The sequence below is a fragment of the Squalius cephalus genome (assembly GCF_949319135.1).
Source record: "Squalius cephalus genome assembly, chromosome: 20".
In the NCBI taxonomy this organism is placed as follows: Eukaryota; Metazoa; Chordata; class Actinopteri; order Cypriniformes; family Leuciscidae; genus Squalius; species Squalius cephalus.
In genome coordinates, this window is record NC_137141.1 from 27,467,750 (window position 1) to 27,487,070 (window position 19,321).

General features: G+C 38.5%; 1 protein-coding gene across 7 annotated transcripts in view; it reads right to left on the reverse strand.

The window, feature by feature from the left end:
• dtnbb (dystrobrevin, beta b) overlaps window positions 1-19,321 on the reverse strand; it is a 47,808-nt gene that overhangs the window by 19,260 nt on the left and 9,227 nt on the right. For 6 of the 7 annotated variants that reach the window (XM_079852880.1, XM_079852879.1, XM_079852876.1 and 3 more), the window contains exons 4-10: window positions 15,391-15,471; window positions 15,010-15,223; window positions 13,801-13,886; window positions 12,626-12,780; window positions 12,398-12,503; window positions 12,080-12,246; window positions 9,363-9,487 (exon numbers count right to left, since the gene is read on the reverse strand). In XM_079852880.1, the coding sequence (XP_079709006.1) occupies window positions 9,363-9,487; window positions 12,080-12,246; window positions 12,398-12,503; window positions 12,626-12,780; window positions 13,801-13,886; window positions 15,010-15,223; window positions 15,391-15,471 (934 nt within the window). The remainder of the gene's footprint in view (window positions 1-9,362; window positions 9,488-12,079; window positions 12,247-12,397; window positions 12,504-12,625; window positions 12,781-13,800; window positions 13,887-15,009; window positions 15,224-15,390; window positions 15,472-19,321) is intronic. The other variant, XM_079852878.1, reaches the window with a different exon arrangement.

A 19,321-nucleotide genomic window follows, 5' to 3' on the forward strand; every position in this document is an offset into this window, starting at 1 on the left:
AATTTCATTTATTCAATAAGTCATTTTTCTTCATTATGATATCAGGACAGTTGTTTCACTTATCGACATGTCAAAAATATCAAAATGACTTTTAATTCATAAACTAAGAACATTTTGCATTTTTTAATTGATTATTAGATCTGAGCAAAAAAAAAAAAAGAGTGCCATAGACCAATTTAACATTACATACAACCCACGGATATTCTGTTGACGGTTCAAGAAAACGTTATGCTTTGCGCATTTTGATTCATTTATATTCACTGCAAATTAGTCAGAGACATCTGTCCCTGCCTAAGGTTCAGCATGTCCTAAAGAACTCTGAAAGGCTTGCCTTCATATGCCATCAGCTGTCAGAAAAACAACATTCCAGTAGGTCATCAGAGAAATTTATCTCACTTAAAAAACAACAACAACAAGGCTGTCACAGAGTTCCTGTGTCTGTTTGATCAGGCAGACATGATTCTCTCTGTTCTGACCAATCAGAAGCAGGCAGCCTGCAGCTTGTGACAGTGGGATGTGGAGGATCATGTTGATGGATGTCATATTGAGGTCAAAGCCAACATGAACACTATGCTGACCAATTGTGAGGGGCAGTAACGGGGCAGTAACACTGATCTGCCAACTGCCCACAGTACAAGAGATGGTCATGACGGGGCGGAGCTTTCATGATAATAGAGGATCATGATAATAGTGTAATAATTAGGTTAAAGAAATTTGAATAAATTAAATCCAAAATAAAATATCAGCCAGAAGGAGTTACATCCCAGAGTAACTTACAACGGCCAGCAAAGAAACCTAAAATGACAAATGGGACACCCTGCGGACTTGAGGACATAACAGACATGCACGTGGCGGCCGTTGTAAGTCCACAAGACTGCAAGTGCACATGAAGTGTGTCATTTGGGACAGGGCCATAGAGTGGCATAGGGATGATGAATTTTTAGAGACCAACCTGGAAGTTTCATCACCCTGATTCCCTCGACAAAAACCCAATAGGATTTTCTATTGGCTTTTGGATTATTGCAGAAAATAAGGTCTGTGACTAACAAAAGCTTACGATTCTTCACAAATGAACACAACTTTTATGAATTTTGAAGAGTAAATACAATAGGCAGAAGTCAAAAGCTAAATGTAGGCTTTAATCAAACTACTCCAGTCACATGACTTCAACGTCACCATCACTAAGTTTCCGACAACTCTTTCAGTCTTTGTTTAAAAAAAAATCACTGAAAGTTTGAGAAATAATAGTTATACAACACCATAACCTAATTTCAAACATTTAACCAAAAACACATTAAAAAAACATTGACTTTGGGACGATGGAACCGGAAATGCTAAAATGCTTACGCGTTTCCAGGCTTTAGCCAACAAAAATACGTCATCCCTGCATTATTACGTAGGTTTGTTGTACATATCACAGCAGTTCGGAAATTAAATGTCCTGTGAGTGGCGCTACAATGCGCTATTGCATGTGAAAATAATATGCAACCACTAAACCCAACCTATAATGTTAACAAAAGCAAACGAGAGATAAACACATTTACTGAAACAAGTATGCCATTTTAGCTTGCTTACAATTCTCTGACCGACTCGAGTTTCATGGGACTCTGAGCGCTCCACATTGCAAGTGCAATGCTGTACCAGGTGAGCTATCGAGCAAGTTTACTATAACAGAAATCTACCCCAGTGATCATAATATGTGTGAAAAGGAATAAAATGTGTTGCCATTTTACTGCCTCTAGAGTTCATTTCAGTGAATTATATGTATAGATACGTTTTTGGATCAAAAATGTAAAGGTAGAGGCATGTGTTTCCAATGAGTCTAGGTTAGTAATACAGTATGTGCATTGCCAAGTTTAACTAATAATATAACATGACAACACTGATAAGAGTTATCACAACAGAACCATTTCCTTCAATACCCAATATAAGAATGCATTCATCTCTGAGCTGAGGGAGATTGTCAATGGAACAGACCATAATATCTGTCCGAGTCCATAAAAGTGGGATTGTAACATTCCACAGTCATAGTAAACAGCAAACGCCGGAGGCTTGAGATTGATTTAGCACTAAAGGGATGGAGTGGCCCGCAGGCACCTCAAACTACATTTAGATAAGTTAGGAGGACAATATGTGACAGAAGGAGAAGCCACACAGAGTGCATGTTTAATGCATACAGGAAATCATAACCTCTTTCTTACTTTTGTAATATGTTAATGGTAACATTAGCATTAATGGTAACATTAGCATTAATGCTCATTAGCATTACTAGGACATTGGGTGTTTATTAGTACTTATAAAGCACACATGACCATATTCTACATCCCTTAACAATTAATAAGCAGTAATTTAGAGTTTATTGAGGCTAAAGTTGTAGTTAATAGTTAGATAATAGTGAGAATTGGACCCTAATCTAAAGCGTGACCATGTTAATTGTCTTATTTTAAAGAATTTATCTGTGTACATTAAAGGGGAAAAATGTATGTCTCTAGTCTTTTATCAAAACTTCACTTACATACTTTTCTAATCTAATTCCTGATTCATTCCAAAATGTGTCACATTACAGAAGTTAAATGGGTTTTGAATGCTATTTCATGTCTTTAAATTGTGTAAAAAATGTGCTCTGCATTGTAATCAAGCTCTGATATTCATCTATTCTAATTCAACTCGTTCACATCTCTAATTGTCGCACGGCCAATTGAAGAAAGCATTACGAAAGTCTCTTGCTCTCTTTTTCCATAAATAGGAAGGGTTATTTGAAAATAAATTGCTACAAGTCATTCACACGAGGACTATTTGAAGCTGATGCTATTTGAGTGGTACAAAGGGATATTTCAAGAGCAGTTTTAATTGCTTAGCAATCTGAATGTGAACTATAAATAGACGACGCTGGCAGCAGAACTCGAGCTGGCAAATGTGCCCTTTGGTCACAGTGAGTTCAAAGGCAATCTCATCTTTAAGCCTGAATCTCTTCTAGTTGTTAATGAGATGGTAAAATTTAAACATGATGAGATACATTATTTTGTCATTGATTTACATACAAAATTGTGTTTAGAATATAATTTAGAACAGATCTAAGGAAACATATATAGCCTGGAAATCCAGACCCAAATCCGAAAGATTAAGGGTCTGGCATTGAGTAATGAAAATCGCCCAACTTGAGGGGCGACCAATCACAACAAGCCCCATACGCTTAGCTACCAGCAGAGCTAACTGGTAGATTAGACTCTTGCCGTATCCGGTCGGCGAAACAGCAAAAACGTCCTATGCAAAGGAACAATTCAAGCGCCGTCTTCTGTTCCTCTTTTAGATAAAAAGCCAAGTTTCAAACAACTGGTGTTCATCCATAGCCATGTTTACTAATGACTTCGACGTCGCAGCGCTGTCATCATCTGTTTAGCTCGCCTCTGGCCCGCCTAAATCAGATAACCCGATGTGATTGGTGCAGCTCGGATACAAGGGCATAGTTAATGAGCATCATTACTCAATGCCAGAGTGACTCGCTGAGCAAATTCAAATTGTGCTCTCGCGAGAACTCTGGATTTCCAGGGTAGGAAACATATACACTTCCTGTGTAAGAAAAGAGGCCAAGCCAAAAACGGCAAAATATTAGGGGTCTTTTAATGCTCAACCATTTTAATCACAAATCACTGGTCAGGAAATTAGCAAGAATTGTACAAATACTGTATATAAAGTAACTTAGCATCCAATAGCCTTTCCTTTTGTTTTCTTTAAATGTTTTAAGCCGTGTGGGTAAACTTGCAAACAGCTTTTTACAGGAAGAAGAGTCAGTGTTGTTCCACTCAATGTTAAACAGTTCATGAGTAGCTGAAGAATGATTTAGTTTAATGCGAGACCAAATTTTCACTATAAGATTCAAATCTGGACTCTGCCCAATGTTCTCAAGCAACGTCTTGGTAGTCTTTGCAATTTGAGTAGGAGCAATGTATTGTTGTAAAAAGAAAAAACAATCTGATCATTCCCCTCTTTAGTTTTCTTTAGAAAACTTTTCAGTTGTGGGAAGCAAGCCATTCTGCAATATTCGCCTGTACTTTAAAGCATTAAATGACTTTTCACAGAGAAGTAGCTCACCAATACCGGCAGCTAAAAAGGCTCCTTGCACAATGACAGCTCTTCCTCCCTGCTTCACTGTGCTAGAGATGCATTTATAATTATATTTCCCAGCAGATTTTCGAAGACGCCGCTCTGGAGCATAGCCATGCAACTCGTGTTTCATTATGATTCATTATTATGACTCCACACAGAACTTCCCATATTCTGCCAAATACTTCATTCTGTCTTTGATGTTTTTCTGAGACAGCAATGACTTAAGTAATGCATTTGCTTAAATTTTGCTAATTTCCTGAGCAATAATTTGTGTTAAGACAATTAAAAGCTGAGTGTTTAGCCTTTGTTTTTTTTTTGTTTTTTTGACAAGGAGTGTACAAAAATACATATTTAATCTTAAAGATATCTTAAAGAGATCTTTAATTCTGTATAAAAACCAACAGAATGCACATGCTTTTAAAAGTTAGATGCTAAATAAAAAGCCCTAGACATCCATATGCATGTATACATTGTGGAAGAAATTTAATATGTTCTATATGTGTGCATTTTCTTATATTCATAGTAATTAGATTAAGGTAGTAAAATGCACGGGGATTGCATGTGGAGTCTCATGATTCTCTGCTACATTGATGGATCAAAGAACTGTTAATAACCCTTATGAATGTATGTATGTGCATGACCTTGTATACGTGACTTGACAAAAAGTAATGTGTGATTGAATTTATGACCGAGACAGAGGGGCTCCACTCAAGGGTAGCAGGAAAAGATGGCTAAGAAGTATCTTTATTTGTCCTAACGAAGTGTTAGTTATGGCTAAGAAGTATCTTCATTTGTCCTAGAGAAATAACCTTGGGGGGGGGGGGGGGGGGGGGGGGGGGGGGGAGTAGGGACTATAAAGAGGGAAGGATGTCCGTCTCTTATGGTCACACTCTGCACTATACTTTGTATGACTTTATGATTGCTGACCTTTCCTTGCAAGGGAATAAATAATCTTTAAAAGACAATTGTTACATGTTTGTCTCTTATTCAGTAATAGAAAATTGTTTGCCATAACAATTTGGCGTTGTCGGCAGGATTCCTTGGATGTGCCTCCTGGACCCGAGAGCGGACGGTGACTGATCATCCTGGACTGCAGTTCCAGCCCTACCTCATAAACTAGAGAGGGGTCGACCGCAAGGGCCCAAGAGTGACACCACTGGAATCATCAAAAGAACTGAAGTGGCGTAAGCTGAGACTGGTAAGAGACAAAGTCTAAATTGTTCGATTTCAAAGTGCAGATTAAAAACGTGCAGCCTTTGAACTGGGTAACTTAAAGATATTCAGAAAATATATAGGCTAAATACAGTATAGCTTTATTGTACAAAACCATCAAAGTCAACACACAAAATTGAAACCTAGAAATTATGCAAATAATGGGTACAATAAAAACAGACAATTTGAAGTCAAATGAAAAATTATTGTTGAAGCCAGTAAATGTTCTGCTATATAGGCTTTAAGCTTGACTGTACTGGCAGGCCTTTAAAGGGGATGAATTTGAGTTTTTCTGTACTAAACATTCAAAAAATGTATCTGAGAAGTCATTCCCTTCAGAGTATTGTCACTAAAAACATTAAAGCTAAATATATATATATTTATTTTTAAAACAACATCTAAACTAGTTGACTAGTAAGGAACTAGAACTCAGATCACAAAGTTTTGTTCTGGAGTGATTCTACATCCACACCACTAGGTGTCAGTATAAAGTATGTCAATATGTCTGATGATTCATAAGCCGAAATTAATTAGTATACTTTAAATGTTTATAGATGACTCTACAGACAACATGATGTGCTATTCGCAATCTATTTTAAGGTGATATGAGTAAAAAAGGAAAAAATTACACACTGTACTTTATTTAATCCAACAGAAATTAATTGGATTATGAAAGTGGGCATTACAGTACAGTATACACCAGAATGGTGACTGAGGTTGAAAGTAAAAAGAGAATTTATGATTCGTCAGTTAAATGTACAATATGTGACCACCCTCTAGTGGTTAAAAAATAAAACTGCATGCATGTTGAGGAAGAAATTTTTTTGGTTGTGCTTCGCTCTGCGTGACTGTGCGGATGAATGTGGTAATCCTGCTAATAAAGAGGCTTAGAGATAAAAACCAGTTTCGATAGAAAAGATCTCAATCTGACTAGCTAACGTTACTGTAGCTTTACCTAATAATAGACACGATATTTCCGTGAAAATAAATTCCAGCACAGAGCTACAATAACCCATAATGAAATTACCCTTCACAATAGATAATGCTTTACAATTAACTCTGTCAGAGAGCTACATAGGGCAATTTTTTTCTGTTCAATAAAATACCTTACTCGCCTGCTGAGTAATAAAAACACCATATCCACGTCGCTTTTACAACATTTCGAATCCCTCAGTTCTTGCCATCCCTGAAAAGCTAAGTCAATGTTGATTCATGTTTTATTACGAGCTCTGTCGCAGTCCTGTTTTGCCAGCAGACTCTCCACTGTTCGACACTTTTTTTAAACGGGTGATTCTCCGGAGGTTTCTCGCTCGTTGACAACTAACCTATGCTACTCAAAGTAGCCGCAGCAACTTTTCTCTATTTATGGATATGACGAACACGCACGAGTGAGTGACGCAATTTCATGCGAAAACCATCCTGATAGGTCTAAAATAAAAACACTTATAATAGGCTTACCATAGTTAAACACCTTTTGGAAGAAGGATTGATGACGTATTAACTAATTATTTAAATTTTGTTCATTTAAAAAATTGTTTTACAGTGTACCTTAAAGGAGAACTCCGGTCAATTTTAACATGAGCTCATTTTTTTGTAAATTTGTAGTGCTGTCAGTACAGAGAACAACGACAAAAATCGGTGTTGCCTACACCGTGTTATCCTCTTTTTAAAATTTGCACCCTGTTGACTTCAATGGGGCAAGTTTTAAACCTGCTTTTTAAGATATTAATAAAAGTGATGTTAATTCAGCCAGCGCACATACCTGTATTTTCTTCCTGTTTTTGGTCGAAGTCCACAGTAGTCGATTGTCGAGTTCACGCGCGTGATCATAGGTAACAACACCTATGCGCGTGAACTCGACAATCGACTACTGTGGACTTCGACTGAAAACAGGAAGAAAATACAGGTATGTGCGCTGGCTGAATTAACATCACTTTTATTAATATCTTTCACATCTACTGCAGTCAGATTCACCGTGTTCACTCTGAAGGAATCACTCACAATGGCTGGGCACTTGTAATGACACATCAAGGATGTTAAGAGGCTAAAAGCAGGTTTAAAACTTGCCCCATTGAAGTCAACAGGGTGCAAATTTTAAAAAGAGGATAACACGGTGTAGGCAACACCGATCGTTGTTCTCTGTACTGATAGCACTCCAAATTTACAAAAAAATTAGCTCAATGTTAAAATTGACCGGAGTTCTCCTTCTCCAGTCATTTTAGAGGTGGAGAAAAGTATTAGATATAAAGGATTACAAACTTTTAAAAAAAATTGAAATAATGTGCAAAAATCTATTGTTCAATAAGACCAGGAATGTTGGAACGTGCATTAAGAAAGTAATCAATTTTGCTATTGATTTAGGTGACACAAAAATAGATTTAAAAAAAAAGTTGTAAGCTGTCTTGTTGGCAGTCATCCAGCATTCCTTTGCTGCAGAAAGAAAGGGTCAAAGGGAATGTTTGAGAGAAACATTTGGTTTAAAAAGCTTATATATCTCTATAAAGATGCAGAGCGGGATCCTCGAGGGGATATGCCTCAGGTACATATTAAATTTAAAACTCCATCAGTTTTAGTGCAGCTATTCTCTGCCAACTCAGAAATGCCACTGGAGCATGACTGTGCACTTCAGCTATTATTTTCGTCCCCACAGGAGACCGTCTGCCCGGCTGCCATCTAAGGACTGGTAAATCTTATTTTTACATCATATTTCTGCACTTTATAAACAGCACTATGCACTTTGTTTTGACTGCTGTGATGTTGGTGACACGTCTAACCTCAAGGTCAGATTTTAATGCTGACCACCAGTTATGCAATTTATCAAATGATGATTTTTAGCATTGTATAAATTCACATAAAATAATGAATTATACATAAACTACCATTCAGATTGTATTTATTAAAAATAAATACTGTGAAATATTATTACAATTTTAATATATCTTAAAATTCCTTCAGAAATCAACCTAATGTGCTGATTTGGTAACATTTCTTATTATCATCAATGTTGAAAACAGCTGTGCTTTGAAACATTTTTTTCAGAATTCTTGGAGAAAGTTCAAAACAACAGCATTTAACAGAAACAGAAATCTTTCGTAAAATTATAAATGTCTTTACTGTCCCTTTTGATCAATTTAATGTTTAGATTTTTTTTTTTTTTTTGGTTAAAGTTTGATTATTTTGGATATTTTCATTAAAATGATATGCCATTACAAAACTGGCAAAAAGTATGAATATGATGATTGCAATCATTTTCATAAAAAGACAAGGATTATGACTAAAATAAATGATCACAGACTACATTCTTACATTCATATTGAAACATTTTGGTTTACTGCTGTTCATTTTCCTCACCCACAGTTCAAACACTGTGTGCATGATGATATAAAATTATTTTTATCAGAGCTGATAATACTGGTATTTTACATGGTTCATAATCAAACAACGCTGGTGCTTCATCAGAAACATAAATGAACACCGTAAATCTGCTACACTTTCCCTCCAGTGGAGGGCACATATGTTCTGTAGTTTTATGGTCTTCATCAATCCTAAAGTTCGTGTCATTTAATGAAAGTACTTCTAGACCAGAGCCTGTTCCTGAGAGCGAAGGTCTGGCAAGATTGATTCAGCTCCCCGATATTTATAATTCAGTAAACGAGAAAACTGTACCCATATACTGTATTTTTACACACAATATCTTTCTTCTTGGCATTTCCTAATTACATTTCTTTCCCATGACAGATCTGCAGATCAATATTCTCTCTCGCTATAGAAATAAGAAACAAATACTGTGAAATTTCAGACAAGAGGACGTGATTACAATTATTATGACCTGACTGCAATATACACATTTGAAAACGTGCATGAGAAGTCTAAACCGAACCGAAAGACCTGTCTGGATCAACTTGGCATTCGTATACCGTAGCCGATGTGAGTAGTTTGGTCAAAGTCACGCAGAAATGCAGTGAATGAATGATATGAGATGTGCATGTAGTGTAGAGCTGAGAAAGGGGAATGTGATTGGATAAGCACTCCAGAGAACTCACGTAGTGTGTGCGAGGTCCTGAGGTCTTTCCGCTGCCTCTGGGAACACGGGATGAGGAGGCTCTCCCATCGGCATGCAGCCCAGTGATTTACTGATGGCATGGCTGAGCTTCTTTGCTGGAGACTTCTGTAAAACGAGCGGGAACAAAAAAATATATATACTAAAGACAACCAAAAAATGCTTACATAGAATACAATAAAATAATCATTTCTGAGTCAGTCTGTGATAAGAAGCCACATCAGTTCAAAGACGGAAGTTTTTTCAATCATTCGACTGATGCTAGAACGTGATTTTGGAGTAAAATATGCTGTTATTCTCATAAATTGCAATTTGCCGCTGTGCTAAGCTAAAATGGTTAGCATTTTAGTCTCCTCTAAATGAAATCACATAGCATGAAAATCTTAAAAATATTCTATAAATCTCATTCATTTACAGGGATAGTTCACCCAAAAATGAACATTATTCTGCCATTATTTACTCACCCTCATGTTGTTCCAAACCTGTGTGAATTTCTTTCTTCTGTTGAACATACAAGATTATAACCAAAGTCAGTAATCAACCAGTTGTGGGGCCCATTGACTTCCATAGTATTTTTTTTTTCCTACTATTAAGTCAATGGGGACCAGAAACTGTTTAGTTATGCATATTCTTCAAAATATCTTCTTTTGTGTTCAACAAAGGAAAGAAATCCATACAGGTTTGGAACAACATGATGGTGAGTAAATGGTGAACTATCCCTTTAATTAATTCTGACGATATAACAACAAGCTGCCAAATGTTTTCTTTCAAATGAGTCTACAGTGTTTGAAGTCCAAAGGCTTCATGAACTATGTATTTTAATTTGGGTATGCCATTTTATGGATTTGGGTTCCAAATGGGGATGCAAGTTAACAGATTAAGGTATTAGTTGTGTTGTTAAAGCTTATTTAAATACTGTTGAACTTCACAGTATTTTCTCTCTCCTGTTTTTTTTTTAGGCAGTGTCAAAGCCGACCAGAGAAAGCCAGAGAAAGCCCCAATTGTTGTATGCAATGGTGTGATTCATTGGCTAAAAAAAGAAAGCAAAATAAACAAAGTAAAGATGAATTTGACAGATTTTTCAAGGTTTCTATAGATATCGCGATATATCGTTACAGTGAATTCTTTTGGCCACGTTAACCGTAGTGTGAAAAATCTGATATCATGACAGCCCTGTTACATACAGTACTGTATGTTTCTGGAAAAAAAAAAAAAAATTCTAATGGAATCCAATTATATGTAGTTTGGTGGCATAAAAGGGGAATTAATACATATTTGATCTGTACATAAAAAGTCGCAGACTTACTTCCCATGTGAAGCTGGAACATTTGATATAATTTAATGTAGAAATATATTTTTTATTTATTTCATATAAGTTAATGAAAAATTCTCTTTGATTCAGCAAAATCCTTGTTCTGTGGTTAGAAAAAAAATCTTTATCGGAGTGGAAAGAACGAGGGAGGGGGAAACTCTTATAATTGGATTTGGGAGGCAGTGCAAATCGTTTCCCAAGCTGTAATTTCCAGCAGTGTGACTGAGCTTTGGAACAACGCTTGAGTATTAAAAATGTAATCTATATAACTCATTGGCTTAAAAACATGAACCCCCTTGAAATCCTGAATTAGAGAAGAATGACATTTAACAGAAAACAAAATACTTGGTGCTCATCCATCCCTGATTCAAGGCCAAACAATTTTGCAATAAACAAATAAACTAACATTTGGGGTCAGTAAGATTTTTCAAAAATAAATTCATACTTTTAACTGATTCAGCTAGGACATTTATAATGTTAGAAAAGATTTCTATTTTAAAAAAAGCGCTGTTCTTTTGAACTTTCTATTAATCAAAGGATCCTGAAAATAAATGTATCACTGTATCCACAAAATTATTAAGCAGCACAACTGTTTTCTACATTGATAATAATAAGAAATGTTGCTAGAGCAGTAAATCAACATATTAGAATGATTTCTGAAGGATCATGTGACACTGAAGACTGGAGTAATAATGCCTAAAATTCAGCTTTGATCACAGGAATACATTACATTTTACAAACCTTAGTAAATCGCGCTGCGTGATTCATTAAAATACTCTCCTCCTATAAATTGTGCGTCTTAAAGGGAAACTCCTACAAATGCATATGCAATAAGTTCAGCCGCAAAAATAACTGTATCCACGCCTTTTCACTGCGTGTCTTTAGTAAATCTTGACAGTAGTTTTTTTTTAATGCCAAAAGAGGGTTTGCGCTGGCTCAAGCTGTTAGTACATCTGCCATTATATAGGGTAAAAATGTGCTAACATTAGCAAACAATCAGTTTGAGTTATTCAGTGTTTTAAGCAAAATAGACAAATATAAAGTCTAATAATGTGTCCAGAAATTACAGTTTCAGCCAATAATTTTCCTTGGAGCACTATGCTGAACCTAAGACGGCTTCTGTGATTAATGACTTCAATTTTGTTCTTTCCACTATGAATATAGAGTATTATAATTATGTACCGTTATGGACCGTTTATTGTAACTTTAGAGCAATATAAATCACCATTCACTTTCATTATAAGCTAAAGAACAGCTTGGTTAATATGCATAACATCTCTTTTTTGTGTGTGTTTCATGGAAGAAAGAAAATAATGACACGAGGGTGAGTAACGACGGCTGAATTTCCGATTTTGGGTGAACTATCCCTTGAAAGTGATGGTACGTACCCATGAGGAGTGCTCCTTCATCTGGTGCTGGTTGCTATGAGGGCCGCTGGCATGACCACGCCAGAAACAGCTCTGACAAAGCTGGTAGCCATGGCACTGCTGGCAGCGGTACCGGAAACCCATCATGCTCTCACTCCGGCAATACGAACATTCCACTGGATGGAAGACTGTGGGACACCAGCACAAAGGGTTTCAGGCATTCGCAAGCCTTGTTTTAGTCATATTTTGTGAGTGAGGTGTCCAGACGTAGTGGGCGATGGGAAATAAGTCATTAAAAACCCACATACAATCTCACAACCCTTCAATCGCAGCACGTACCATTCTCTACATTAGCGAGTCGGTGCATGAGAGGTAGCCATACAAGGTACTGCGGGGGTGGATCTGCCATCAACACATCCAAAAACGTATTCAGCAAGATCTTCTTCTGGCAAAGCACAGATAAGACACTCTCAGCGAAAGCCTCTAAGTCTTCCAGACTGGTTGAATGAGATCCCGATCGTTTTAAAGGGACTCTAGCTGTTATTTGAAGCAGATTAGTGTACTCACCTGCTGAGGGAAGCATGTTCTCACAGAGTGCTCGGTGTAGCCAAACGAAGGCCCCTCGAACACTGCCGTGGGGAGCTTCAGCACTTCCCTCAGGAACTGGTCAAATTTGGCATAGACCATCACCCCATTAGAGTCTGATATTTGGGAAAATATATCTGAAAGAGAAAGAAGTGATTTTAAGTTATGCTATGTTGTGGATCAATATTTATAACCATTCATTAAAAAAAAATCAAAAAAGTCCATAAAAGTGAAAACTTATTTGGGGAAAAATGCATTATTGTGCATTAATATTATGCATTATTAAAAATTTCCAAGATAATATAACATGATGAAACCGCACTTTTGTACTGGTGTGATTTCATCAAACAATGCACACCATTTTGAAAAGAACTGCATATACAGTTAAAATAACCTGTTGGGATGAAAATAAATATTTTTTATTTTAGATTAGTGATAAGATGCCTTTTAATACCTTTAATGAGTATTCAGCAAACATTTAAGGGGATAGTTCACCCAAAAATCATCATTTAAGTTGTTCCAAACCTGTATGAGTTTCTTTCTTCTGCTTAAAACAAAATAAAATATTTTGGAGAATGTCAGTAATCAAACAGTTGATGGGCCCATACGACTTCCATAGTATTATTTTTTCCCATACTGTGAAAGTCAATGGGGCCAATCAACTATTTGGTTAACCGTATTCTTCAAAATATCTTCTTTTGTGTTCAGCAGAAGAAAGAAATTCATACATGTTTTGGAACAACTTGAGGGTGAGTAAATGATGACAGAATTTTCATTTTAGGGTGAACTATCCCTAGATTATTTTGGGAATTTAATTTTAGGTTCAATACACATCATGTACAAAAGAGGGAGCCAAACTCTCAGTGAAACGTCTTGCATAAAAGCCCTTGTGTATAATTTTAAATTAAAAGTTTGTGTACATGTCCCCAAAATAGACTTATTTTATGTCAAATCACATTTCATGAGCTTAGTCTATAAAATGGAGTAATACTGACAGTTTAGTAGAAAGAAATGTAAAAATTTAGCAATTTAACTACCTGAATACATTCAATGCTAATCAATAACATTATGTACAGCATATGAACTCCAGAAAATATCCATAGAGTCTTTGTAAAATGATTACTGTTGAATAGCTGTATAAAAGGCATGATACTCACAACGTAATTTGTCCAGTATTTTACCGCCACACATTGTAGCTAGCATTGCCTTCATAGCAAACACTGTGAGTTTCCCATGGCCTTCACTGAAACACAAACAACACATTATCATAAGACATTCTGTTATATAACAATTCAAAGCCATGGGGTTCTTTAAATTCCAGTCAATGTTTGGACTACACCAATCTTCATACTCTTTATATACAATCTTTTGGAAAAATGTGTGCAAACAGATCATGTTTGACTACATGTTAATAGTGTTAGAACAGGCCCACAGCCCCACGGCCAAACACCTTATTGGTACTTTTCAGTCCAGTGTTGGGACGTAAGTAGCCTAACTGAAAGCAGCAATGCTACAAACTAAACTACATTTTTCTGTAGCTTAACAGCAGCTCTTTTTGTTTATTGTGTAGCTTTTTCAGTTGCTAGCTACTTTTTTCAACAGCATGACAAAGCTCATCGCCCTTTTTGTCACATCACGCACACACAGCTTTATAACCAAGCAAGCTAAAATGTCCTCTAGCTGATTTGTAGTGTTGAAAAGTCTGATTCAGTGAATTGGTTCGTTTGAATGATTCATGTAAATGAACCGGTTCAAAAACGACTCACTAATTCATTTGAGTCCATGCAGCAGCAAAAACATTACTGTTTGTCAGTTTTTAACTTTAGTTGTGCTTAGTGTAAATTTAAAAATTTATTTAAAATGTAATACTGTCAACCCTGATTGAGATAATTTAATAACACTGTTAAATGTAATCTTGCAAATGTGAAAATGATTATCCAAATATCCACTTTTCATACTGTACATTACAATGTTGCACCATTAACAATGATTGATTTTTGATTTTAGTGTTTTATTTTTATTTATAGTAGAAAGCCCCTCAAACAAGAAAAACAAGATATTGTGCTGAACAAAAGTAAATGTGACCAGATCTTTTAAATTTGACCATAATGAGGTGCAATATCTTAGTAAGTAACATAATTAAGCTATCTACCTTTTGGAACAGCCATCACGTCGGAAGCGTGTTAACGGTGTCTTAAAATGCTGCCTCCGTAGGCGGCTCACTATGTTTTGGAAAAGAGCATATGCCTTCCAAACATTCACTCTTGTCACGATGCATATGACTCACAGTCCATCAGGTTTGGAGGGACATACTGCCACAAGGGACCCCCTGAGAGAAAAACAAATCTCCCTCACTGACAACACACCTGTCATAAGTGGCCACGATGAAGTTTAGCAGCAGGCCGATGGACTGCTCCACATTTATCTGGTGGGTGGTGGGCAGCCGCTTGTTGAGCTGGTAGAAGATGGAGGACAAAATGGTCTCCAGGCGTGACACATTAATCTCTGCGTTGTGGTCTAATGTGCTCAACCCATTGTCACGGAAAGCTTCGATCATGTTCCACACGTCCACCAAGTGAACTACGACAGGAAAAGTATACAAATGAGATGATGAAAAACAAGATTTTTTAAAAAAAATTTCCATAGTAGAACAAATGTACTTGATATACAACCAAAGTGACTTCATACATCACAAAATACATAAATATGGCATTTTAAAGTAAAGAGAACTTGTAAAAGGGACTTACGGTTGCATCGTTTCTGAACAAATCGTAGCTTACATGCCGTCCTATATGTTGAGAGACGAATTACATCAAAGTTTTGTGCCCCTGGGGAAAATTCCATGCATCAGTACTGTCACTTTCACAAATCTGACATTATTTACTCATCCTCTTGTTGTTCCAAACTGTATGACTTTCTTTCTTCCATGGAACATAACAATAAAGTAAACAAGGATCCAGGCTGTCAAGCTCCAAAATGACAAAAATCCACCACCTGTCACATTAGCCAATTCTTGGCAAAATTTTGTGGGCAAACAAAGAGCCAATAGCTTCATGGGCAGTGCTCTGACATATATAGCACAGTGACTCTGGCGACCCACATTCAATTCCCGGCTCGAGGTCCTTTGCCGATCCCGTACCCTTTTCTCTACCCCATACTTTCCTGTCTGATCTCTACACTGTCCTGTTCAATAAAGGCATAAAAAAGGCCAAAGGGATATCGCTTTATATGATGAACAGATTGAATATAGGCTTCTATTCACATATAAACATTCATCAACTCACACATCAGTTATGGTAAACGGAAGCTTAAGCATGTTTGCTTGACGTGCGAGAACCAATGAGGTTCATTCTCGTGTTACGCAGCGCGTTTGAGCTTCCGCAAGAACCAATGAGGTTCATTCTTGTGTTACGCAACACATTTGAGCTTCCGCAAGAACCAATGAGGTTAATTCTCGTGTTACGCAGCACGTTTGAGCTTCCGCAAGAACCAATGAGGTTCATTCTCGTATTACGCAACACATTTGAGCTTCCGCAAGAACCAATGAGGTTCATTCTCGTGTTACGCAGCGCGTTTGAGCTTCAGCAAGAACCAATGAGGTTCATTCTTGTGTTACGCAACACATTTGAGCTTCCGCAAGAACCAATGAGGTTCATTCTCGTGTTACGCAGCGCGTTTGAGCTTCAGCAAGAACCAATGAGGTTCATTCTTGTGTTACGCAGCACGTTTGAGCTTCCGCAAGAACCAATGAGGTTCATTCTCGTGTTACGCAGCGCGTTTGAGCTTCCGCAAGAACCAATGAGGTTCATTCTCGTGTTACGCAGCACGTTTGAGCTTCCGCAAGAACCAATGAGGTTCATTCTCGTGTTACGCAGCACATTTGAGCTTCCGCAAGAACCAATGAGGTTCATTCTCGTGTTACACAGCGAGTTTGAGCTTCAGCAAGAACCAATGAGGTTCATTCTCGTGTTACGCAGCGCATTTGAGCTTCAGCAAGAACCAATGAGGTTCATTCTCATGTTACGCAGCACGTTTGAGCTTCCGCAAGAACCAATGAGGTTCATTCTCGTGTTACGCAGCGCGTTTGAGCTTCAGCAAGAACCAATGAGGTTCATTCTCGTGTTACGCAGCGCGTTTGAGCTTCAGCAAGAACCAATGAGGTTCATTCTCGTGTTACGCAGCGCGTTTGAGCTTCCGCAAGAACCAATGAGGTTCATTCTTGTGTTACACAGCACGTTTGAGCTTCCGCAAGAACCAATGAGGTTCATTCTCGTATTACGCAACACATTTGAGCTTCCGCAAGAACCAATGAGGTTCATTCTCGTGTTACGCAGCGCGTTTGAGCTTCAGCAAGAACCAATGAGGTTCATTCTTGTGTTACGCAACACATTTGAGCTTCCGCAAGAACCAATGAGGTTCATTCTCGTATTACGCAGCACGTTTGAGCTTCCGCAAGAACCAATGAGGTTCATTCTCGTGTTACGCAGCGCGTTTGAGCTTCCGCAAGAACCAATGAGGTTCATTCTCGTGTTACGCAGCACGTTTGAGCTTCCGCAAGAACCAATGAGGTTCATTCTCGTGTTACGCAGCACATTTGAGCTTCCGCAAGAACCAATGAGGTTCATTCTCGTGTTACACAGCGAGTTTGAGCTTCAGCAAGAACCAATGAGGTTCATTCTCATGTTACGCAGCACGTTTGAGCTTCCGCAAGAACCAATGAGGTTCATTCTCGTGTTACGCAGCACGTTTGAGCTTCCGCAAGAACCAATGAGGTTCATTCTCGTGTTACGCAGCGTGTTTGAGCTTCAGCAAGAACCAATGAGGTTCATTCTCGTGTTACGCAGCGCGTTTGAGCTTCCGCAAGAACCAATGAGGTTCATTCTCGTGTTACGCAGCGCGTTTGAGCTTCCGCAAGAACCAATGAGGTTCATTCTCGTGTTACGCAGCGCGTTTGAGCTTCAGCAAGAACCAATGAGGTTCATTCTCGTGTTACGCAGCGCGTTTGAGCTTCAGCAAGAACCAATGAGGTTCATTCTCGTGTTACGCAGCGCGTTTGAGCTTCCGCAAGAACCAATGAGGTTCATTCTCGTGTTACGCAGCGCGTTTGAGCTTCCGCAAGAACCAATGAGGTTCATTCTCGTGTTACGCAGCGCGTTTGAGCTTCCGCAAGAACCAATGAGGTTCATTCTCGTGTTACGCAGCGCGTTTGAGCTTCAGCAAGAACCAATGAGGTTCATTCTCGTGTTACGCAGCGCGTTTGAGCTTCCACAAGAACCAATGAGGTTCATTGTCGTGTTACGCAGCGCGTTTGAGCTTCCGCAAGAACCAATGAGGTTCATTCTCGTGTTACGCAGCGCGTTTGAGCTTCCGCAAGAACCAATGAGGTTCATTCTCGTGTTACGCAGCGCGTTTGAGCTTCCACAAGAACCAATGAGGTTCATTCTCGTGTTACGCAGCGCGTTTGAGTTTCAGCAAGAACCAATGAGGTTCATTCTCGTGTTACGCAGCGCGTTTGAGCTTCAGCAAGAACCAATGAGGTTCATTCTCGTGTTACGCAGCGCGTTTGAGTTTCAGCAAGAACCAATGAGGTTCATTCTCGTGTTACGCAGCGCGTTTGAGCTTCAGCAAGAACCAATGAGGTTCATTCTCGTGTTACGCAGCGCGTTTGAGCTTCCGCAAGAACCAATGAGGTTCATTCTCGTGTTACGCAGCGCGTTTGAGCTTCAGCAAGAACCAATGAGGTTCATTCTCGTGTTACACAGCGCATTTGAGCTTCAGCAAGAACCAATGAGGTTCATTCTCGTGTTACGCAGCGCGTTTGAGATTCCGCAAGAACCAATGAGGTTCATTCTCGTGTTACGCAGCGCATTTGAGCTTCAGCAAGAACCAATGAGGTTCATTATCGTGTTACGCAGCACGTTTGAGCTTCCGCAAGAACCAATGAGGTTCATTCTCGTGTTACGCAGCGCATTTGAGCTTCCGCAAGAACCAATGAGGTTCATTCTCGTGTTACGCAGCACGTTTGAGCTTCCGCAAGAACCAATGAGGTTCATTCTCATGTTACGCAGCACGTTTGAGCTTCAGCAAGAACCAATGAGGATAATCCTCGTGTTACGCAGCACGTTTGAGCTTCAGCAAGAACCAATGAGGATAATTCTCGTGTTACGCAGCACGTTTGAGCTTCAGCAAGAACCAATGAGGATAATTCTCGTGTTACGCAGCACGTTTGAGCTTCAGCAAGAACCAATGAGGATAATCCTCGTGTTACGCAGCGCATTTGAGCTTCAGCAAGAACCAATGAGGATAATCCTCGTGTTACGCAGCGCATTTGAGCTTCAGCAAGAACCAATGAGGATAATTATCGTGTTACGCAGCACGTTTGAGCTTCAGCAAGAACCAATGAGGATAATCCTCGTGTTACGCAGCACGTTTGAGCTTCAGCAAGAACCAATGAGGTTCATTCTCGTGTTACGCAACACATTTGAGCTTCCGCAAGAACCAATGAGGTTCATTCTCGTGTTACGCAGCGCGTTTGAGCTTCAGCAAGAACCAATGAGGTTCATTCTCGTGTTACGCAGCGCGTTTGAGCTTCCGCAAGAACCAATGAGGTTCATTCTCGTGTTACGCAGCGCGTTTGAGCTTCAGCAAGAACCAATGAGGTTATTTCTCCTGTTACGC